The 24,371-nt window shown below is 42.3% G+C and overlaps 1 protein-coding gene and 1 long non-coding RNA gene across 3 annotated transcripts; both read right to left on the minus strand.

Moving 5' to 3' along the window:
- Positions 1 to 329: 329 nt before the first annotated feature.
- On the minus strand, positions 330 to 11,730 carry LOC103716403. The gene is made up of 8 exons (XM_008804385.4): positions 11,591 to 11,730; positions 10,802 to 11,228; positions 7,470 to 7,541; positions 3,790 to 3,854; positions 3,449 to 3,605; positions 2,188 to 2,268; positions 1,997 to 2,086; positions 330 to 954 (listed from the first exon to the last, which is right to left on the minus strand). Exons 2-8 carry the CDS (start codon positions 11,087 to 11,089, stop codon positions 832 to 834), a joined length of 876 nt encoding a protein of 291 aa, XP_008802607.2. The 5' UTR covers positions 11,090 to 11,228; positions 11,591 to 11,730; the 3' UTR covers positions 330 to 831.
- Positions 11,731 to 15,439: 3,709 nt separating this feature from the next.
- LOC120113353 lies at positions 15,440 to 19,302 on the minus strand. Of its 2 annotated transcripts, none has more exons than XR_005515269.1 (3): positions 19,289 to 19,302; positions 17,510 to 17,536; positions 15,440 to 15,564 (listed from the first exon to the last, which is right to left on the minus strand). It is a non-coding gene; the product is annotated as an uncharacterized LOC120113353 (long non-coding RNA). The 2 variants fall into 2 exon arrangements; XR_005515268.1 differs by lacking the exon at positions 19,289 to 19,302 and adding an exon at positions 18,240 to 18,336.
- Positions 19,303 to 24,371: the final 5,069 nt, after the last annotated feature.

The raw sequence follows: 24,371 nt of genomic DNA on the forward strand, positions 1-24,371 counted from the left end.
AAGTTCATAAAGGGTGCAATGATAGATCCAGGCCTCATTACTATTCAGTTTCCAATCCAACAGATGGCCCCTGATGCCCTTTATCTCCTGGCGAGTGATTTGGAATGCTTGAAACATTGCAGAGGAGGTGGAAGCATGACACTCGCTACTCTCTTGCGCATGAATCTGCTCTTTTGCTTGTATCAGCTGGCTAGATTAGTTGAGAAATTGGTCGACTGGATTTGCAAAAAGATCTTACCCATGTTGAGAATGAATTGTATTTCAACAAGCGGCCTTCCCCACGGCTGGCATTTAACGCCGCAGAGTACCATTCAGATATCTGGGCCTCATACCACACAACAGCTCTTTAGGAATTAGTCATGTGATAGAACTAAGCTGACAAATATTGGCTCTGTGCAGTGCAACCACATTTTACAAACCAAGTTTCATCCAGTAACATAATATGATGTATTGTTTGATCTTTAAGATAAATCTAACCATCCAATAAAGAACGAACTGAAACCTCTGCCTTTGAAAAGCAGCTGTTCCTTGGTAACCACTACCCACCTCAGCAGAGCTGCATATCTTCATATCATAACAATAAGACAATATACAAACATGCATTTTTCGCTTCTCTCTCCTTTATTGACATATCTGAAAACAAACTCACTGACATTTGAAATATATTTACAGGACATTCTTTAAAGTTTCAGAATCTAAGAAGCGAAATTTGAGATTCATAGCAGAGAAAAAAAGGTATTCTTCTCGTCAGAAAATTGGGTGACAATTACTACCGCTGCAACCTGTCTCAAACCATTACCCAGCTTGTATGGTAAAGAAAGTTGGCAACCCCTATTGATGAGGCTCCTGTTGGGGAGCAACAGGCGAATCAGGTGCTATGGTGAACTGCAGGCCTCTTGCTTGCCCTGACTGCAGTATGAGTGCCACTTCAGTTGCTGCCATGGCAGCTGCTTCCTGATAAATTGGAGATGGCGACTTACAGTCAGATGCATTTCTCCAAGCAGCAATAAAAGATGATAGACTCATATGCGTGAAGATAAATGTATAAATCACTTCATAGAATATCATAAAACAAAACAAATTTCTTCCCAATAAATGTATAAATCACTTCATAGAATATCATAATATTCAATAGTATGAAGATAAAACAAAGTATCATAGGTAACCTGTGTCACAATCAAATCACTTTCTGTTGATTTCTCTTCCGAGAACTAGGATGAGTGAAAGCCCGGCTGAAAATCGGGGCGAGGGCAGCATGGAACCTAGGTCACTTGTATCAAAACAAGAGACTATACCAACTCAGCCAGTTGGCACCCTCTTCCCCTAAACATTATTTCAAGGATGGATATTAAATCCAAGCACCGGATAACTTTCTCCATCCAGAAAGACAACAGGATGGGCATGATAGTTGAATGTCATTACCATGAAAATCAATTAGACAAACTATGAACCCAACTTTGCCATCAGTATTATTTCAAATGTGAACTTTCGCAATCAAATGACAAAATGAGAGAATTCTAATAAGCTTTTGCCAAATCATCTAAAACTAACTAATGCTCAACATCTTTTAATGAACACATGAAGTGAAAAACCATATGATAACTTCGTGATCCAATACGGATGCAAGTACAAGACCCTAATCAGACCTTTGACCCATTCCGGACCTCTTCTTTTTTCCGGCAGAGAACGCCTATTTTAGCTCTATAAATACTCAAAACTGCTCCAAGTCCATAATCTTAATTCTGGAGACCTTATCATTCTGAGTTAATCCTGGGCCTCAAAGACAACCCAGATTATCTGAAACAAGGTCTAGTATTGTCCAGCTTGAGCTGTCATAAACCTTTTCCCTTTTTTTATCTCCGATACATGAATCATTGACATAAAAAGATGATTTAATATGTTTTCAATTTTATGGTAGAAAAAGGAGCAGAGCCAAGGAATGAAGGGGAAGCTATAAATAAGATGATGGTTTTATTTTCTCCAGGCATACACTAACCTGTCTTTGCCTTCGACGCTGCAAGATAGTTAGGGCCCAGGCCATGATGTAACATGGTAATAGAAATCCAGCAGCCCGCAGTAGAAAAAGCTGTTAATCATTTAAAAAAATATGTCATAAGACCTGGAGAGAATGAAAAGGAAACTGGAAAACAAAGATCCCACAAGGGTGCACTTTAAATTTTAACTTACTGAAAAAAATGTGGAAGCATCATCATCTTCATCACCATTGGTAATGGTCAGTGCATGCCTCAACAGCAGAAGAGCCATTAACTGCAAAATGATGACAAAAAGAATGATTAGTACGAAAGACATAAGTAATTTTTCATACATCTCACGGGAATGTCAATTCTTAAAAGAAGATATCCAGAAGAACCAATAAGAGAAAGCATGGGGCAAGCCACCTAACAAAGTCAATGTGTATGTGCATACATCTCAAATATCCACTCATAAAATCAGATGTCTAGCTTTGAGACACAAAGATAGGTTACTTGATCGTTTAGTAAAGAAACATTTATAAGCAAAAATGGATCTAATTAGAAAATAAATAGCAAAATATAAGCGAGCAATTAATTTTGAAACTAGTGCTTCTTGCAATTTAGTAAATGCCCTTCCTTCTCTTCTTTCCTTTGTTTTTCCTTTCTTTTTTTCCTGGGAACAGTTGCAGCTGGGTAAACAAATTTGGCAGAGGAGAAAGGGAGTTTATATTTTGTGTGTAGGGTTGGGTGGGGAGGGGGGGGGGGATGTTAAATTGGGAAGTGAGTTTAGATTCAGAACAGTTGCGGCTAGGTAAATAAATCTGGCAGAGAATAAAGTGAGTTTTTTTAATAAGGAAATAAATTCTAGTTCTACAGCACAAGTATTGAATTAAACTTAAAAGGAATATTAGAGATCCACAGTAAATCATTTAACTGGTCACCAACTCTCGAACAGAGTGAACTCTATGAACAGATCATTTTAATAAAAAATGTAGCTTAAATCTTTTAGGCTGTGGCCTGTGATAAATCAACAGAAAACAAAATACCCATCGAAAAGGCATGACATTGTCTTTATGGATTTAAAGATTATGCTACCAGTTTACTCTGTGAGAAGCCAAAAGCTAGACAACAAGAAAATCCCACGAATTTGTTCTGCCAAAGGTTTCTGCATGCAGGTCATGTTGTTTGTAATCTGTAACATGGATCCAACTACCCCCCCCCCCCAAAAAAAATAAAAAAAACCCACACACAACCCACCAAAAAAAAAAAGACGCATGGGTCAATAAGAAAAAATCTTCATTTTATGCAATGAGAAAAAAGTTCCCTTTGCTTTTAATTCATAAAATAAAGATAAGTGAAAGTAGAAAACTAATTGAATCTGAGTAAAATTAATGAAAGTATGGATGAATCAAAACCTAAGAACTGTATTTCGTCACAAAACAAAAGCATCATTTGGTATCTTGATGAGGGCTTACAATTAGAGCAGCAGAGTGGCAGAATGCAGCACCACGAGCATTAGTAGCAGCATACTCATCATATTCGGCTTCAAGGAAGTGGTGCTGTGCTGCTGCCAATGCAAGGACCCGAGGGTCACGCAAATCCAGTGGGGCACTACCGATGGTCCAACCTCCACTGCAACCCCAGCAAAATGAATCATAAGAACAATAGGTTTCACACATGACAATTGAAATTCAGATCCAAATGGTACAGATAAATGATCAACATGATACAGCAAGAGCAAAGACTTGTTCAAAACTGTTAAACAATTCTCTTAGAACGTTTGAGTGGGTCAATGATACATATAGAAGAAACTCGCCTGATGTCAATAGTTGTCTCATCAGGGTGGACTTGGGGAGGTGCAGTGTACCCAGGCTTGTATGGCTGTATCAAAAGAATACTACACTGTCAGCATTTATTCAATAATTTATATCACAGCTTTATCACAGTATGTATTTTAGTATATTCCAAGGTCAAAACAGTAAATACCATATCATTCCAAAAATGCAGGCAATTAAAATATAAATATACACATATATATATATAGAATATTATCATACAAAAACCTTTTTTTTCTTTTTTTTTTGCTAAGACGGGCAAGTCAGACTATCCGAGTCTGAACATACCTAATAAAATCAAAAAACAAAATATCCCGGAATGCCATAGGCAATTCCTCTCCCCGGGTCCACAGGGTGCTGCCAGAGTAGTTGGCCGCAAAAGCAGCCACCCAATCCGCAATATTGTTGGCCTCCTGAAAAACGTGCTTAGCCTGAAAGGCCATCCCATCCCCGCTTATCGACCAAATGTCCCGAAGTAGGGGGTGATCCCCACCCCGGCCACTCGGACCTCTTGGATCCAATCTATCACTGTGACTGAGTCACCCTCCAAAACGATAGAGCTGGCTTGCAATGCCCGACAAGCATAGCGAATGCCCGCCCAAGCCACACACAGCTCAGCTCTAGGAACCGTGGTATCTGACAGCTGACAACCGCTTGCCGCAACCACCCTAGAGCGCGAGTCCCTAACAACCACAAAACCTGCGCCCCCTCTATACCCTTCGTCCAATACCGATCCATCGAAATTAACCTTAAGGAAGCTCGGGGGTGGGGGCTTCCAGGTGAAGAACACCATCCGTGGCACTACCTGAGCATGATAAGAGTTCCAAATATCCCGAGTTATCAAAGGCCTGCCTACCAGGATAACCCGAAAGAACTCCGCAGCCAGTACTCGGCCCCGCTCCACCGCAAGCCGCGGAGACAAACTGCGTTCACCGAAGGTCCGAGCATTTCTAGCCAACCAAATCTGGTGCGCAATACAGGTCGCTCCGAAAGCCGTATGACATAACTGGGAACTACTAGACCATCGCCGGATGGCCTGCAGGAACTGGTCCCTCTTGCCCCAGACCCCTTGTGGGAACTCGGATAGCTGCCAGGTTCCCCTCGCCCATCCACACCGGAAAAGCACGTGGTCGAAAGTCTCGTCATCCCCACACCAAGCACAATGTGGGGGTATGTTCCCCCCGTCTACTTAGGACATCTCTCGTGGGTAGTTCGTTCCAAACTACCTTCCAAAGGAACAAGGCCAGTCTCAGATGTAGCCCAAACTGCCAAACCCAATCACAATCCGGGCCGGTGTCATGATCCCGCTCCAAGACCCGGGCGACGTCCCCTACACTAACCCTGGTCCTGCAGGAGAACCACCAGACTCGAACATCTAGTCCGGCGCACCCCGACACCGGAAGGAGTCGCACCGACTCAGCCAGATGCACACCAAACACCTACCTCAACCTATCCTCATCCCACTCCCCCCCTCCAATAGTGAGTAGATCGCTCACCCGTAAACCCTCGACCCCCTCCAGTAACCTTCCCTACGGTGTCCAAACATTACGATTTAATGCATTCAAATTCTACATCATGCGATAAAGACTGATGCAGTAGAGACACCAAAATAATAATTTAAGCATTAAATGATTGGATGCGCATTCCATGAAGTCATAAGGCATGAGCCATTGCGTACTATCAGAGACAGACAGATACATACACACATGCGCACGCGCGCACATACACACGCAGAGAGAGAGAGAGAGAGAGAGAGCTTCATGTTCTTTTAACATTCATAGACATAATGGTAGCACACAAATTAAAGTTGGATGTTCAGAAACTACAGTAAGATCTATGTTCAGAAACTACACTGTCAGCATTTATTCAATAATTTATATCACAGCTTTATCACAGTATGTATTTTAGTATATTCCAAGGTCAAAACAGTAAATACCATATCATTCCAAAAATGCAGGCAATTAAAATATAAATATACACATATATATATATATATAGAATATTATCATACAAAAACCTTTTTTTTCTTTTTTTTTTTGCTAAGACGGGCAAGTCAGACTATCCGAGTCTGAACATACCTAATAAAATCAAAAAACAAAATATCCCGGAATGCCATAGGCAATTCCTCTCCCCGGGTCCACAGGGTGCTGCCAGAGTAGTTGGCCGCAAAAGCAGCCACCCAATCCGCAATATTGTTGGCCTCCTGAAAAACGTGCTTAGCCTGAAAGGCCATCCCATCCCCGCTTATCGACCAAATGTCCCGAAGTAGGGGGTGATCCCCACCCCGGCCACTCGGACCTCTTGGATCCAATCTATCACTGTGACTGAGTCACCCTCCAAAATGATAGAGCTGGCTTGCAATGCCCGGCAAGCATAGCGAATGCCCGCCCAAGCTACACACAGCTCAGCTCTAGGAACCGTGGTATCTGACAGCTGACAACCGCTTGCCGCAACCACCCTCGAGCGCGAGTCCCTAACAACCACAAAACCTGCGCCCCCTCTATACCCTTCGTCCAATACCGATCCATCGAAATTAACCTTAAGGAAGCTCGGGGGTGGGGGCTTCCAGGTGAAGAACACCATCCGTGGCACTACCTGAGCATGATAAGAGTTCCAAATATCCCGAGTTATCAAAGGCCTGCCTACCAGGATAACCCGAAAGAACTCCGCAGCCAGTACTCGGCCCCGCTCCACCGCAAGCCGCGGAGACAAACTGCGTTCACCGAAGGTCCGAGCATTTCTAGCCAACCAAATCTGGTGCGCAATACAGGTCGCTCCGAAAGCCGTATGACATAACTGGGAACTACTAGACCATCGCCGGATGGCCTGCAGGAACTGGTCCCTCTTGCCCCAGACCCCTTGTGGGAACTCGGATAGCTGCCAGGTTCCCCTCGCCCATCCACACCGGAAAAGCACGTGGTCGAAAGTCTCGTCATCCCCACACCAAGCACAATGTGGGGGTATGTTCCCCCCGTCTACTTAGGACATCTCTCGTGGGTAGTTCGTTCCAAACTACCTTCCAAAGGAACAAGGCCAGTCTCAGATGTAGCCCAAACTGCCAAACCCAATCACAATCCGGGCCGGTGTCATGATCCCGCTCCAAGACCCGGGCGACGTCCCCTACACTAACCCTGGTCCTGCAGGAGAACCACCAGACTCGAACATCTAGTCCGGCGCACCCCGACACCGGAAGGAGTCGCACCGACTCAGCCAGATGCACACCAAACACCTACCTCAACCTATCCTCATCCCACTCCCCCCCTCCAATAGTGAGTAGATCGCTCACCCGTAAACCCTCGACCCCCTCCAGTAACCTTCCCTACGGTGTCCAAACATTACGATTTAATGCATTCAAATTCTACATCATGCGATAAAGACAGATGCAGTAGAGACACCAAAATAATAATTTAAGCATTAAATGATTGGATGCGCATTCCATGAAGTCATAAGGCATGAGCCATTGCGTACTATCAGAGACAGACAGATACATACACACATGCGCACGCGCGCACATACACACGCAGAGAGAGAGAGAGAGAGAGAGAGAGAGAGAGAGAGAGAGAGAGAGAGAGCTTCATGTTCTTTTAACATTCATAGACATAATGGTAGCACACAAATTAAAGTTGGATGTTCAGAAACTACAGTAAGATCTATGACTCACCTCATGGCAGATCTCACAGGTTATATCTCCTTTTTCATTGCACCAGTGCTGCACACATGCCCTATGAACATACTGTATACAACAAAATTGTAGAGTAACATCCATGTCATATATACCATTAAGAAAAGAACACTAAAAGAAAAATTGTTGTTTCTGCCAATCCATGAATGACATTGGAGAGAAATCGTAAATATAGTTTACATTCTACACCAGTAAATTAAATAAAAAGCCCGATTTAAGAAGATATGAGAAAGCAAGCAGTAGAGTTTTAGGCCCCGAGTAATCCTAGCAAAAGCACTTATTTCCAGAACAAAAAGATAGCTACAACAGAAAAGAAAATTTTCTACAGAGAAAATTACAATACATAGAAGAGAATCTAAGTCTCGTGTTTAGTACAAGGAATATATGGCCAAAGGTATAGAACCAAAGGAAAGAACTTATAGCATCTTACCATCAACATGTAATGAAATTTAAAAAAAAAAACTATATTTCGAAAAGCTAAAGCTAAAGATTTTTAATTTTCAAGCAGTGAGAATTTTCAGCCCAGTAAGTAATGAGCCTGGCTAAATGTTAATACGACATGAGGGAAACACAACTGTTTTTCTAAGTAGCCATACTTCTCTTAGGATTTAAATTTCATATCAATTTTCGCTACAGCTGTCCAAGCCTTCTTTGGTCTGCCCTACCTGTTTGCTAAGGAAATCCACAACCTATGACACAGCAGTCGCCACTTTATCCTCCTACCAAAGTTTCCAAATGCTGAGATTTAGGCAAGGTTTTCAAGTTCAGATTTCGGCCAAGACCAATATGAAACTGGCCAAAATTTTCTGTTTCTGTCAGTTTCAGTCAATCTCAGCCAGTTTTGGCTGGTTTTGGTCGGTTTCAACCAGTTGCAGACAGTTACGGTCAAAACCAACCAAATTTTTTTTAAAAAAAAAGTAATGTGTTTTTTTAACAATCAGTGTTTACTATTCTATATAATTCATTAGTACTATATACTTATTCAATTAGACTTCTATCCATCAAGACATCAGCTATCAACATGTTTATGCGATGTCAGATTTGAAAGGTTGCAGCATAGCTAAGGATTGTCAGGAAGTAGTCTGTTTAGGAAAAAAAACATTGCAAGATGTCAACTATAAAGATGTGTGCATATTAAATTTGAAGAATATTGCAACCTGTAGAGGTAACAATGCAACTATTTGGAGAGAGAAGATATCTTTTAATTAATGCATTAAGCTTCAATATAGTAAAACTATCCAAACTTCATAAATTATGATATTAAATGACTCATAACACAACAAGATGATCTGAAATTGCTTGTCTTGATTTCCTTTCTTTTTTCTTTTTTTTTTTTGATTTTTTTTTCTGATTTTTTGACTGAAACTCCAAAACTTGGAGGGAAACTACTGAAACCACTCAACTGCTTAAACCAAGACTCTATGGGGGAGACCCAAACCAAAACAAGAACTGAGCATTAAAACCTCAGGTTTAGGTCATCTCAGGGAGTGATCCACATTGAGAAGAACCAGGATTTCAATTTATCTCAGCCAATATCATACAGGGGGAAACCACAGGAAGAACTGAGATAATGTGAAATTTGGTTCATATTCAAGGACTGAGATGTAACATCAAGGCCAATTTAGTAAAATCGGGATCATCTAAAATTTTAAGATATAATTTAGGGGTGTGGTGTGGGTCTGCTGCAAAGCAAATTCAGTTTCTGTTGTGGGAATGCCTGCAAGACACAGACCTTGAGATTCACATGGCACTCTGGTAAATTTTCATTCCTCTTCTGAGCACATGATGCCAAACATGAATCCCAAAGTCAGCCATGCATTTTCAAGCCAGACCTCTAGTAGACCAAGTTTCCACTTTGCAAAAAACCTAAACCACACTTTTGAGAGGTGGGCCCCTAGCAGAAACCACGTTTCCATTTCGCAGCAGAGCTAAACCAAGCCCTTGATTTAGAATATTAATTATTTAAAAAAAAACATTAAAGGTCATAAAGCAAAGACAGAAAAATCTTGAATCATAGATTGCTATCTTATTGGCTGACATCTCAAGACATATTGGTTTGTATTAAATGAAATAGCATTTCAAGACTAAATATATATCACCAAAGGGTCACCGATATCAATACAAACCAATATCTTAACTGATATGAAAACCTTGCCTCCTAACGGTGCCACTTCTAACTTTTTTTAGTTCCTTCTTGTGCCACTTCTAACATTCCTTTCCTATTGAATTTTGATCATGTATCATCTACAATGCACAACATTCTTATCATATAATAAAACAGAACAAAGGAAGTAAAGCATACAAATATCAAGCAAAAATCATAGATAGGGTTAAAAATACACCACATGGCATAACTGGCATTATTGCGCCACTGTGCATGGTTATGTTTGATAACCAGGGGACAAGTAGTGTGAATACTAAAAAACATAATAAACAAGAGGAACGTACCAAGGACAGCCCAAGAATAGTAAATTTAGAGGCAAAATAATTCAAACGTTGCAATGGGTATTGAATTACAAGATTCATCATACAATCAACTAAAACAACTAATAGGTCATGAGTCATAACAAGAAGACCATTACTTAAACATCAATAGTAACTGACCAGACATTCTTGACAATTGAAAAAAAAAATTAAGGATCAGAGCATGGACTGGAAAACATGGAAGTATATGCTACAAATTCCAATATCAAGAAAAAACCATGGCACACCCAATTATATAACATATCATGACAAGACCCACAAATGGTAAAGCATCCTCTTTTAATCGATGGCTTCAATCCAGCTTCCACACACACACAAACACAGAGAGAGAGAGAGAGAGAGAGTATAGAAGAGACAAAGGCGCCAATACCAGGAAAAAACCATGGCACACCCAATTATATAACATATCATGACAAGACCCACAAATGGTAAAACATCCTCCTTTGATCGATGGCTTTAATCACACACACACACACACACACAGAGGGAGTATAGAAGAGATAAAGGCACTCATACATCGCAAGTGAGAATTCTGCAACAAATCATGAAAAACAAAATGAAGCACATTATAAGGGTGGTGATCCTTGACTCCATAAATTTAAGGCTGCTATAATAATTATACCTACCATCATAGGAGTTTACGGAAAAATACAACAATGACTTAAAATAATATAACTTCGAAATTCAACCAAGCATATTATGCATATGATTTATCCAACAATAACATAATTATTCAGCTGAAAAGCACTCATTTACCGTCATCAACCTTTGTCCATATGAACTTGATAACTCAACTAACAAGACAAAATGGTTTCATGGATAAAGACCTTTAGACTGCCACTGCAGGCACAAGGGGTCTCCAGATTTTTAATGTGATCCTCCTCCTGGCAAATACGACACTCTGCCATCTGAATAAGCGGCTCCTCATCATCTTCATCCAAGCGTTCCTCCTCCTCCTCCTCCTTATCCTTTCTAGACCCAACCGGCAAAGGCGAAGGAACAGAAGGAGCATGTACAGGTTCTCCAGAAGAACTTGAACCCTCCTTTTGGTGTATTGTTCCGATGGTTTGTGGCGCTATGAGACGGTCAACATGCAACACAACATGGTCTCCCATTGCCAAAATAAATCTCGGGTTATGTAAATTCAGCAAAATTCACGACAAAACTCCCTCTTTTCTATGTTTTCACCGCAAAAGATTCCTTCTTGGAGCTCAAAATCTCCAACCTATGTATCAAAAACCTAACACACTTTCCCTGCAGGTGAAAAAGGCCCCACCTAGGTAAAGTATTCGACTTCAAAGAAAGCTAAGACATTTTCCAGGGAAAAAAGAAGAATGATAAGCATCGGTCGTCTCGTAAAAAGGGAAAAAACTCAATGGAAAACCCTAAACCGCTAGTTTTCCCAAAAAAAAAAAAAAAACAAGTTCTAATCAAATTCAAAAACTACTTCGAATAAATCGAAAAAAAAGGACGGCAGCACGTTTTTAAGCACAAAATTCAAAAACCAAAGTTCTAATCAAATTTAAAAACTACTTCGAATAAATCGTGCACAAACATTAGAAAAATCCAATGGCACAAATTAGACCATGAAACGGTCGATTCGCAGAAAAACTTACACCAAATCGAAGGGCTTCTTCTCTAGAAACAATCTCTTCACGCGAACGTCAGTCCCAAAATCGCATCTCTGATCCCTCTCTCATTTCAGAAGACGGAGAGACTGGGGAGCTCCGTTTTATGCAAGGTCCGGTAACGTTCGTCCGAGCTTCGGAGAGTCCGAGCCTCTAGGTTCTGTAACGTCCGTGTTACGTCCGTCTGGATATACGGTTGGGCGACTGGACTAACGGTCGTTAGTCATCCCTGACGCCTCCCGTCAAGTTTTGCCGCGTAGACCACCATACTTCAAAGTGTAATGGCATGTCGGTTTCGACTCATTTAGTTCGAAAAAAAATATTAACAAAAAATAAAAAATATTTTTTTATTTGGTTGGAGATGTTAAATGAAAGAGATAAAAAATATTGTTTTTATAAAAAATAAAATTTTAATATTTTACAAAAAAGAAAAATTATGAGAAATATAGAAAAATTTATTTTTTTATCAGTTAGAAATTAAAATTGTTTTTTCAAAATTACTTTTAACAAATCAAAATTTAATTCTTTTATTAATAATATAATATATATATATATATTATAATTTTTTTAAAAAAATATATGTTTAACCAAATATAATCTATTTTGGAATGTATTATGCCAATCAATCAATCATGATGAAACTATTTTTTTAATTATTATATTTTTAGAAATAAGTTTTTTAGAAAAATATTTTGATAAAAAAATTATGAACGAAATAATTATTTAATTGTTGTAAGGATAATTTTGTACTTTTCGAAATATAAGCGTATCCGTCCGGCCACGCGTGGAAGTCACCCGGTAAAGCCAAGCTGGAGATATCCTCCATCCGGTAAAAGAAGTCGGAAGGCATCACTCCGTCAACCCGCTGAATTCTCCTTCACGGGAGGGTACCGCAATAGGATTCACCAAATCCACAGGTTGGATTCGGGTCGGAGGCTGCCGCATCCAGTCACGGCTATAAATTGAATCCATGGGATACGGACAAAATCCATATCTCTATTCCAGAAAGTGGATGAAAAGGATCGGCCTGCATATCCTTGCATTCATTGCCTAACAAAAGATCCAGTTTATAACTGGATATCGACCAGGATATCATGTGGCGTGTTTGATAATATGACCACAACTCAATTCACGCCAAATATGGCGAGGATTGGTACCATATACACAAGGGATTCTGGTGGTGTCAGTTGGGGCACACCTAACCAACACCAACTTCCATATCCCCTGTGAACAGAAAGTTGATCCATAACAAGTGATCTCTAGCTTTGTGTAATAGACAAAGCTGCAAAGCTAAGATCATGTCCATCAAGAGGAAAATATTAAAGATCGCCCATGCATCCAGTTGCCGTTATAGCTATCAGACCTGTTTATTCCTACTCAGGTAGAAGTTTTTCAGGGAGTTAAATTGAAAAAAAAAATTCAGAAACATGAGAAGTCTAAACTTGGAAAATCATTATGATGCATCGCTAATTTTGTTTATTTTACTTATTTTCTTATGGAAGGAGAATAACTACTAGTAAAAGGGGAGGCCCCCTTTCGCTCTTACAGTGCCCATGACCGTGTTGGTCTCATGGGAGCCGCCCACCCGGTTGTCTCAAGGTAAACTTCGATGGAAGTGTTGACGAGGACGATATATCAGGAGATGCGGGTTTTGTCATCAGAGACCACGAGGGCAAATCGGTAGCGGCAGGGGGTTGGAGGATCTATGACATGATCATTGCTTGCGTCGAGCTCAAAGCTGCATTAAAAAAATGTTACTTATACGAGATAAGGACTGAGGGCAGACCACATTTTTCTTAAGGGTGATTCGGCTATGGTGGTTGAGTGGATTCGAGGTCGGGGTCGTGGTCTTGGTGTCGATTCCAAACTACTGCTCTAGGACATTTATTGTCTCCTAGCAGAATATGGGCTATCACGGGCTTCACACATCTTCAAGGAAGCGAATAACGCGTAATTTTGTTCCTGTTAGAACCATGTTCATTGTTTTTCACAGGATCTTTTTGAACAATCGCAATCGCTTTTGTTTCTCACATTTGCAATATTTTGGCATTTGTTTTCGCGAATAGCAACCATAGTTATTGCTTGGTTCATTTGTGTTGTTACTGCTCGGAACCAGTCCGACCCAAACATCGAGTTAATAGGATTGCTAGAGATCTAGGCTCACATGTCGTCCGGATCAGAGAGATCGGATGAGGTTGTTTTATACCTCCGAAGTGATGGTTCTGGCACGGAGCACCCACGAGTTGATGCTAGATGGCGAAAGAATAGCTCCGATCGATGCTTCGATACTAGCTCTGACCTAAAATAGTAAAAATAAAGAAGTTCACCCCTCGAAGCATGTTCAGTAAGGGATTCTCTAATGCCTAAGTCAAACATGGCTCTCAAAAAATAGGAGAAAATTTGAGAAAGGTAGAGAGAGTGTAAAAAGAGTCAAAAAAAAAAAAAAACTTATCTAGAGAGCCTTTGGGAATGCAATATATAGGTAACGACTGCTGCCCGCCGCCGTGTAGTTTAGGGCTATACGCTAGTTGATAAAGTAACATACTACATACCTCGCTCGCAAATCACACTCGTACTTTTTGGTCCTGAGAATTTGCTTGAATGTCGCATTTGTTAGGAAACCATTAGCAATCACAGCCGAGTTGTTTCCAACTAAAGAAAGAATTTGAAGTACAAAAAACTCTTTACATACTTTTTGAATCATTTATGGTAAATTATGGTCAGCTAGGAGGTGAGCTTTTATTGGTCGGCAAACCGAGATGTATGAGACCCTATGTAGCAGACAACGGTTGGTAGTAGAATGATGTTAAGGCTCTACCAGACACCATTCATCTCCGGGCATACTCCACCAATCCCAAACTGCTCCATAGCACCAACAGAGTAGGGATCTTTGACGGTACTTTTATCAAACCAATTGCCAATTCATCGTGGCACTGGATATGATGCCCTCGTGAATGATCCAAACCTCGGTCAATGACTCAGAGGTAACGGGAGATAACAACTCCTCGGTGACAAAGAATCTGCACTTCCGTCACTCAAACTTGCCATGGCGGTTCGCACTACCATACCCTTATCATCATGTAAATCTAACACCAATTCAGCATCTGGTTTCGATTCCGTAGCAACGCTCTTCAATATTTCCTTGTTGCATTACTTCAATTTGTTCTTGGGGCTTCTTCTCCTAAGCTTATGGATCTAATGTTCAGATTCTTAAGCCTGCCTGCAAGATGTTTATCACTTGCCGTCAATACTTTTTCTTTTTAATTTTAATGTCCTCATTTTCATCGTCGGAGGACCACCCAACCTACTTATTACTCACAATTATTTGTTTTCGGGAGAAAAGCCCTCAGATTCGTCCACTGTTTGCAGCGCTATTACAGCGCAAGGTACAAATCATTTGGAGAGTTCATGTGCAACTACTTCACTGCTCTCTTTTTCTCATTCACGCTTTCATCACTTCCAACTAAATCACGCCCCACCAACCTTGCAGTTGGATCTCACCAATCAACAATTAACAAATAAAGCAAAATTTGTACTAAAGGAGTACCACCATCCGTTTATCCCCCTCCATTGATCTGTACAGGACAAGTGATGGTGCTGACGATATATGTACGTATTGCATGGCATGCATGAGAATTGTTGTTGAGCAAATAACTCGAGTTTCATAGCATTACTTACATGCATATAATAGCTATTTAAACATTATTTTTGTCACGCCCCGAACCCAGCACCCGGGTCCGACACGCGACCGGCCGCATGAGCCCTAGAGCAGTGCCCTAAAGATCATGCAAGGCCTAAGATAAACAAAAACTCCAATAAATCCATAACATCAACGTATTTAAAACAAACCAACTAAAATGTACTGATTTATTACATAATTTCAAATGTCCATAAATAAAAGATAGATTAACTTCTATCTATCCAGCAATCAGACTCCATGCTGATCTGATTTCTCGTCCCACCTAGTGTTGGGCAACGGGCCGTGCCGGGCCGGCCCGGCCCAGGCCCACCGGGCCAAAGGACTAAACGGGCCGTGCCTGGCCCGGCCCGCCTATGAAGCGGGCCGTGCCAAGCCGTGCCTGGCACGGCCCGTCCAGCACGGAACGCCAGCCCGGCCCGGCCCCAGGCCCGTCTATTGGCGTGCCGGGCCGGGCACGGCACGCCACGGGCCGTGCCAGGCACGGCCCGTAACGGGCGCAAACGGGCCGTGCCAGGCACGGCCCGCAACGGCTCCAGACGGGCCGTGCCTGGCACGGCCCGCAACGGCCCCAGACGGGCCGTGCCGGCACGGCCCGTCTGGAGAGGGGGGAGGAAAATAGCCGTTTCCAACGGCTATTTTCGGGAAAAAGTCCATTTTACCCCTCCCAACAGTCCAATAACGGCTGAATTGAGGGGTATTTTGGGAGAAAAAAATTTTTGGGCTTCTATAAATAGCCCATTCCTCCCTCATTCTCACCACACCAAACCTCTCATTCTCTCCTTCTCTACTGCTATTATTTCTCTCTTCTAAAGTGCTCTTCTAGCAATTTAATTTTTAGTTTGTTCAAGTGCTACACAAGAGGAGGTTCCTGTTGAGAAGAGAAGGTCGCTTCTGTTGAGAGCACAAGAGGAAGCTCGGAATCTCGGCTCTGTCTCTGCCCTCCGACCCTCTACTCAATTCCTCCTTGCGGTTAGTTTTTATTTTTTGAATTAATCATAGATATGTCATCTTTTAAGGAAAGTCAGTTTGGCATTCCTGTTTCTGAGGGAGAAGAAACTAATCCCCAACCCCATGTTCCTAGTTCCTCTAGAACTAGTGAACCGAGTGAAGATCAAACCTCTTCTCGTAAGAGGACTAGTGCTGTATGGAATGAATTTGATAGAGTTATGGTTGATGGAGTCTGGAAAGCTAGATGTAAAAAATGTGCCAAACTTTATAGTTGTAGTAGTAGTGGGGGAACAGGGCATTTAAAAAGACATCAAGAGAGTCATAGGATGCATGATTCTCATGCTCAAACTCAAAGTACCCTTAATATACAAGGGGGATTACTTGTAGATAATTTTGCATATAATCATGAAAATCAAAGAAAAGCACTTGTAAAATGGATAGTTAAGGATGAATTACCTTTTAGTTTATGTGAATCTTTTAATTTTGAAGAATATGTTCAATTAAACCTACAACCTGCTTACAAAAGAACTAGTAGGCGTACATTTAGAAGAGTAGCTATGACCAACTTTTTAGCAATGAAACAAAATTTAATTGAAACACTTTCTACTTTAAATGTAAAAATTTCATTAACTTCTGATATTTGGTCAGCATCTGTAGGTAGTAATTGTTTTATTGCCATTACTGCTCATTATATTGATAATAATTGGCAATTAAATAAACGTATTCTTGCTTTTCGTGCTTTTGATTTTCCACATTCTGGGCAACAAATTTCAAATATTATTTATCAAACTGCATGTTCATATAATATTAATGATAAACCCCCCACCATTAAGGTGGCTTTATATTCATAAATCCTTAGTTTTCAATATTTATTAATTTTTTTAGGAAATTTATGAAGCATTAATTTTTATCGGGCCGGGCCCGGCCCAGGCCCGCGGGCCAGCCCGGCCCAGGCCCTTATGGGCCGTGCCGGGCTGGCCCGCGGGCCGTGCCGTGCTTGGCCCGCGGGCCTAGAGCGGGCCGTGCCGGCCCAGGCCCGAAGCGGGCCGTGCCGGGCTCGGCCCGCGGGCTAGTACCCTGTGACCCAGCACGGCCCTCTCAAATGGGCCGTGCCAGGCACGGCCCGGCACTGTAGCAAGCGGGCCGTGCCAGGCACGGCCCGCTTCGGGCCGGGCCGTGCCAGGCACGGCCCGCTTCGGGCCGGGCCGGGCCGTGCCGGGCCGTGGGCGACCCGGCCCAGTGCCCAACTCTAGTCCCACCCAATGGTCTCTACAAATCCAGTGCCTCTGAAAAAGAAAGTAAGTGTAGTATGAGCTTTTCCAGCCCAGTAAGAATCCCAACAGCCATACACAGTAATAATAATAAAATAATCAAAACATCAAATAAATGCCATTTCATCTTTTCAAAAGCTCAACAAACAACAAGTGTATATAATCAGTACATATACACAAATCCTTTTTCACATTATGTGATCCATTCCCGTATTACTCTGATTCTCAAGTTTTCAGACTTTTCACTTCTGGCTTTGGACTAACCAAGTTCATGTCCCAGTCCAAGACTGCACAAATCCCACGCATAAGCTCGTGGCAGCTATCCCACGCGTAAGCCCGTGGAGGCTATCCTACGCATAAGCTCGTAGAGGCTATCCCACGCGTAAGCCCGTGGAGGCTATCCCACACATCAGCTCGTGGCAGCTATCCTACGCATAAGCTCGTAGAGGCTATCTCATGACGAGGTTAGTCCAACCCATTCTACATGTCTAGTTTTACATGTTTAATCAAAATCCAATCACATCACATATTTTCTTAAATTCTCAAAAATATGACAATTCTTCCCAGTTTAATTATTTCAATATTTTCATAACAAAATGCACATCTCATATGTGTCATATCAGCTCATAAAACAAACAACAACATAATTATAAAAATATATCCAACGATAAATCCAACAAATGCATAAATATAGGTGCTCAGATGTAGGGATTCTTACAGAAATTTGTGGACTGACACAAGCACAGATCCGAATCACAACCTACGCGCTGGGGTGCTGAGTCCCCTGATCAAAATCTCCTGGCACCGCCGACTCTTCCTCTACAACATCAATTATAAATCACAAATAAATTATTTAATATTTAAATATTCTAAACCATAATTCACATCTACTATGGGGTCCATCACCAGGTCCCCAAACATCTCAATCCCTCCAGATCTAGGGCAGTCGGGGTGGCCCGACTCCCACCTTGTACCACCGGCCTACGTCATCGCCAGCCGTGGCCGCTGCCACGCCGGCGATGATGGCCGGTCCCGGTAAAGAGACCAACATAAAGGGATGATTCCTCTCTCTTCATAGTTGGGAGTACATCTCCCTCCCTCAAATCTTTTTGATCCAAGGGCAGCAGCCATGGTGGCTGTGCCCTCTCCTTCCCCAACCCGACAACTCCACCACCACTGGCCGAACCATCGTCGGCCGCCACTGTTGCAGTCGTCGGCGATGGTGGTCGGCCAAGGGGGAGAGAAGAAGTGGTCTCTCTTCTTCTCCCAAGAACCGACAGAACCCCGAGGAAGGGAAGAAGAGATTTTTTTCTTCTTCTTCTTCTTCTTCTTCTTCAAGAACCGATATGATCACCCTCCCTCTCCTCCAACATCAACCGAAGACCATCATCACGGTGGCTCAGCCCCCCCACCCAACGGCAGCCACGATGGCCCACGACCGCCGCTGCCGTCGCCGCCGGTGGCCAACCGACGAGGGAAGAGAAGGGGAGGACGGGATCACGAGGAAGAAGGCCTCGGATCCACCATCCCCCATCTTCAAATAAATCATAGAAAACCCTCTCCGACCCTCACACAGACCCGACCGACCCCCAATGCCATGGATCCCGGCCCATCCAGGCGGCCGGCGGCGGCCAAAAATCGGAAAGAAGAAGCCGAAACAGGGGTACCCTGTTTCGGGCTCTTCTCCGACGATTCACCGGCCAAAACCTCGATCCAACACAACCCTATCCCTACCAAAGGAAACACAAGAGAAGGATCCACGCTTACCTCGGTCTAATGGGTGCTCCGGCGGCCTTTTCAGCGAGAATTGGTGGAGAAATCCGTGAGTAAACCCACGGATCCAAGAGCTCTTCACTAGATTCGGAAGGATCTTCTTGAAGTTTTCCGGCTTCCTCCACGGCCGGCCGGCTCTTGGTCGCCTCTCCCCGGCGCTCAAATCCCTCCGGCGAGCCCTCTCCAACGCCGCCGCTGCCCCCTTTTTTTTGTGTGTGTTTCTTCCTCCACGATCGTGCCCTAGGCACGATCGTATATGGTGGATGGGCCCGGTCTTTTCGGGCCGGCCCGTCCACCCCTCTTTTTTTTTTTTCCTGGGGTATTACATACTCTCCCCCTTAAAAGAATTTCGTCCTCGAAATTAACTTACTTGAAGCCTCAAACTTTAAAAAATATGCATCCATTATATCATCCCTAAGATCTCAAATAGTCTTCCTCTTGGAGTACCTACTCACAAGATTTTGACATACAAAAATCACAGCATCTCAAAACTTGATCCTTTCTATTTACCACACGTAGTAAGTTCTTTTGATCTCCTTCAAAAGAATTCCAAACTCCCAACCTTGGATTAAAATGCCATAATTATATCCCAAAGAAATTAATTTCTCTTGATTCTACATAGAGATCATAATTGGCTTAACAGAAATAGGAGAAATCTTTAGTATCAAATGCTCTTAATATTCTATAATCATTTTTCTTTTCTTTCTCCCACATCATTCCAACAAATAAGAGATCCATGTTAAAACATTCCAAGCCTAAGACCAACCAAGGAATCATCAACCGTAAATGCTAAATTTAACATGCCCAAGATTCTTTCAAAAGTTGTCAACAATAGAAGAATCCACTGGTAAAAATTACATAGCTACCTTTAGATCATCCATAGAATCAACAACATTCTCCTGAAACTAACTCAAGTATTCCATCGTATTGCCTTTTAGATCAAATATTATTGATCTTAACCAGTTTCAAAATAAGTCAAACCACCACACTTCCGCTGCACGCTCTGATTTAATTCATTTAATTCTCTAAAGTCACAAAATGATTTCTGACAAAGTATCACTTTGCATTGAGACTAAGAAACTCCAAATTTCAAATTTTCAAGTAGAACTAGAGCAAACCTCTAGATCTTTTTGTCCTCAATTTATATAGAGTGTACATACCATAACTAACCCCCGATCCTTTAGTCAAGTTTAAGATCACTATGTGATCTCCACAACCTTTTTAGAATCCAAAATATCTAGGTTTAATTTAAAGGGGGTAATTCTTGTATTCTCTTTGCAATTTAATTAGAAAATCTACATTGATTTTCCTTCCAACAGAATTTACCTCAAACTCAATGGGTTAGAACTGTTGAGCCAATATCACTATGAGTAGGAATTAACTCTATCAACCTCCAAATTCTTCTTTACCAAGATTCTTAACATCCATCAACAATGCTATATATGATAATTCATGTAAGCATCTCATGATCGAAGTCTCTACTCAATATGACATTTATTAGTGGCTTCATCAACAATGACAAAAGATCCCTGCTCAAATCTTAAACCTAGGCTTGAGTTTTAAATTAACACATCAAATAATCTTCTACAATTATAAGTAAAATCCAGTAGCCCAATCCAAACATGAGAATTCAAATAATTAGAATTCTCCCATCAATATGCATACTCTATGGCCTCAAAATAATCAAATACATCCATAGAAAATAGACCTATTTGCAATATCCAACATGCCAACACCAGATATAATCCACATACATTTTCAACTTCGAAGAACGTTCCTTTCAATATTATGAAATCTCCTTAGCTTACTCCAATACTAAATCAACGTACAAATCCCACTCTAATAATTAGCAGCAAAACCAAAAGTATGATCACATCAAAACCCACATCAAATTTGAACTTTCAAATCATTTAAATAATATCTGAACATGGTATACTCGATATGCCATTGTTGACCTACACTTATCTTAGGTCAAACCTCTCTTATCATGATCAAAGACAATTTATACTTTCCTTCCGTATGCATCGAAAACCAAACCGATGCATACATTTTATCACAATGCCCAGTGATCTTACAGCTTAAGCACTGAATTTAATTGTCATGTCCAAAGTGATCATAACCTTAAGCTATGATATATTTCTGTCACGATCCCTAGTGATCTTAAACATATGCTCAGATTCCAACTGGTCACATTTTCCAATAATCTTAAACCTCAAACTTTAATGCCACTAAGGCCACAGTCCCTAGTGGTCTTAAACCTTAGATTATAATATCATTCTTGTTACAATCTCCAGTGATTATAAACCAAATCTCTGATAGTTTTTTTATCATAATTCTCCACTGATACTCACCTGAACATAAACCCTAGGATACCTTAACCTTAAGCTCTGATACCACTCTGTCACGCCCCGAACCCATCACCCAGGTCCGGCACGCGACCGGCCGCATGAGCCCTAGAGCAGTGCCCTAAAGATCATGCAAGGCCTAAAAGGTACAATATTCATATATATGCCAAAATCAAAGATTAATGTAATTCAATCAAATCCAACTAAAATGTACTGATTTATTACATAATTTCAAATGTACATAAATAAAAGATAGATTAACTTCTATCTATCCAGCAATCAGACTCCATGCTGATCTGATTTCTCGTCCCACCCAATGGTCTCTACAAATCCAGTGCCTCTGAAAAAGAAAGTAAGTGTAGTATGAGCTTTTCCAGCCCAGTAAGAATCCCAACAGCCATACACAGTAATAATAATAAAATAATCAAAACATCAAATAAATGCCATTTCATCTTTTCAAAAGCTCAACAAACAACAAGTGTATATAATCAGTACATATACACAAATCCTTTTTCACATTATGTGATCCATTCCCGTATTACTCTGATTCTCAAGTTTTCAGACTTTTCACTTCTGGCTTTGGACTAACCAAGTTCATGTCCCAGTCCAAGACTGCACAAATCCCACGCATAAGCTCGTGGCAGCTATCCCACGTGTAAGCCCGTGGAGGCTATCCTACGCATAAACTCGTAGAGGCTATCCCACGCGTAAGCTCGTGGAGGCTATCCCACGCATCAGCTCGTGGCAGCTATCCTACGCATAAGCTCGTAGAGGCTATCTCATGACGAGGTTAGTCCAACCCATTCTACATGTCTAGTTTTACATGTTTAATCAAAATCCAATCACATCACATATTTTCTTAAATTCTCAAAAATATGTCAATTCTTCCCAGTTTAATTATTTCAATATTTTCATAACAAATTTCACATCTCATATGTGTCATATCAGCTCATAAAACAAACAACAACATAATTATAAAAATATATCCAACGATAAATCCAACAAATGCATAAATATAGGTGCTCAGATGTAGGGATTCTTACAGAAATTTGTGGACTGACACAAGCACAGATCCGAATCACAACCTACGCGCTGGGGTGCTGAGTCCCCTGATCAAAATCTCCTGGCACCGCCGACTCTTCCTCTACAACATCAATTATAAATCACAAATAAATTATTTAATATTTAAATATTCTAAACCATAATTCACATCTACTATGGGGTCCATCACCAGGTCCCCAAACATCTCAATCCCTCCAGATCTAGGGCAGTCGGGGTGGCCCGACTCCCACCTTGTACCACCGGCCTACGTCATCGCCAGCCGTGGCCGCTGCCACGCCGGCGATGATGGCCGGTCCCGGTAAAGAGACCAACATAAAGGGATGATTCCTCTCTCTTCATAGTTGGGAGTACATCTCCCTCCCTCAAATCTTTTTGATCCAAGGGCAACAGCCATGGTGGCTGTGCCCTCTCCTTCCCCAACCCGACAACTCCACCACCACTGGCCGAACCATCGTCGGCCGCCACTGTTGCAGTCGTCGGCGATGGTGGTCGGCCAAGGGGGAGAGAAGAAGTGGTCTCTCTTCTTCTCCCAAGAACCGACAGAACTCCGAGGAAGGGAAAAAGAGATTTTCTTCTTCTTCTTCTTCTTCTTCTTCAAGAACCGATATGATCACCCTCCCCCTCCTCCAACATCAACCGAAGACCATCATCACGGTGGCTCAGCCCCCCCACCCAACGGCAGCCACGATGGCCCACGACCGCCGCTGCCGTCGCCGCCGGTGGCCAACCGACGAGGGAAGAGAAGGGGAGGACGGGATCACGAGGAAGAAGGCCTCGGATCCACCATCCCCCATCTTCAAATAAATCATAGAAAACCCTCTCCGACCCTCACACAGACCCGACCGACCCCCAATGCCATGGATCCCGGCCCATCCCGGCGGCCGGCGACGGCCAAAAACCGGAAAGAAGAAGCCGAAACAGGGGTACCCTGTTTCGGGCTCTTCTCCGACGATTCACCGGCCAAAACCTCGATCCAACACAACCCTATCCCTACCAAAGGAAACACAAGAGAAGGATCCACGCTTACCTCGGTCTAATGGGTGCTCCGGCGGCCTTTCCGGCGAGAATTGGTGGAGAAATCCGTGAGTAAACCCACGGATCCAAGAGCTCTTCACTAGATTCGGAAGGATCTTCTTGAAGTTTTCCGGCTTCCTCCACGGCCGGCCGGCTCTTGGTCGCCTCTCCCCGGCGCTCAAATCCTTCCGGCGAGCCCTCTCCAACGCCGCCGCTGCCCCCTTTTTTTTTGTGTGTGTGTGTTTTCTCCCACGATCGTGATCGTACATGGTGGATGGGCCCAATCTTTTCGGGCCGGCCCGTCCACCTTTTTTTTTTTTTTTTTTTTTATGGGGTATTACAATTTTTTACATTGGAACCTCATGCTTCGGATTGGAGTGGTGATAGAGAGAGTACAGCGTGAATCCTCTGCAATCTGTTCAATCATAGAAAATTTGACATCCCATCCAGCCCCCACGTAGACGTGTTGACATGAAACATCTCCCATCAGTAGTCCCTGGGATCACCGTTCGGGGATTGACGGAGGCAAAAGTCTGGTGGAAAGACAGGGCAGGTTCGGGCGGGTCCCGGTAGTAGCCGTTAGGCTGGGCGAGAGAGATTCCCACGTCGGAAAAAGTCCAAGAGCAACGCGGAAAGGGGGGTTCTTTTGACCAGGT

This window comes from Phoenix dactylifera, chromosome 15, assembly GCF_009389715.1.
Source record: "Phoenix dactylifera cultivar Barhee BC4 chromosome 15, palm_55x_up_171113_PBpolish2nd_filt_p, whole genome shotgun sequence".
In the NCBI taxonomy this organism is placed as follows: domain Eukaryota; kingdom Viridiplantae; phylum Streptophyta; class Magnoliopsida; order Arecales; family Arecaceae; genus Phoenix; species Phoenix dactylifera.

What these genes read in the sequence shown, in the direction of transcription:
- LOC103716403 (XM_008804385.4), bottom strand. Translation starts at nt 11,089, where the DNA reads ATGGGAGACCATGTTGTGTTGCATGTTGACCGTCTCATAGCGCCACAA. An exon ending in ATGCTTCCACATTTTTTTCA is followed by an intron (nt 2,087 to 2,187) that starts GTAAGTTAAAAT and finishes AATGATTAACAG; the next exon opens with CTTTTTCTACTGCGGGCTGC. An exon ending in AGCGTCGAAGGCAAAGACAG is followed by an intron (nt 955 to 1,996) that starts GTTAGTGTATGC and finishes CCAATTTATCAG; the next exon opens with GAAGCAGCTGCCATGGCAGC.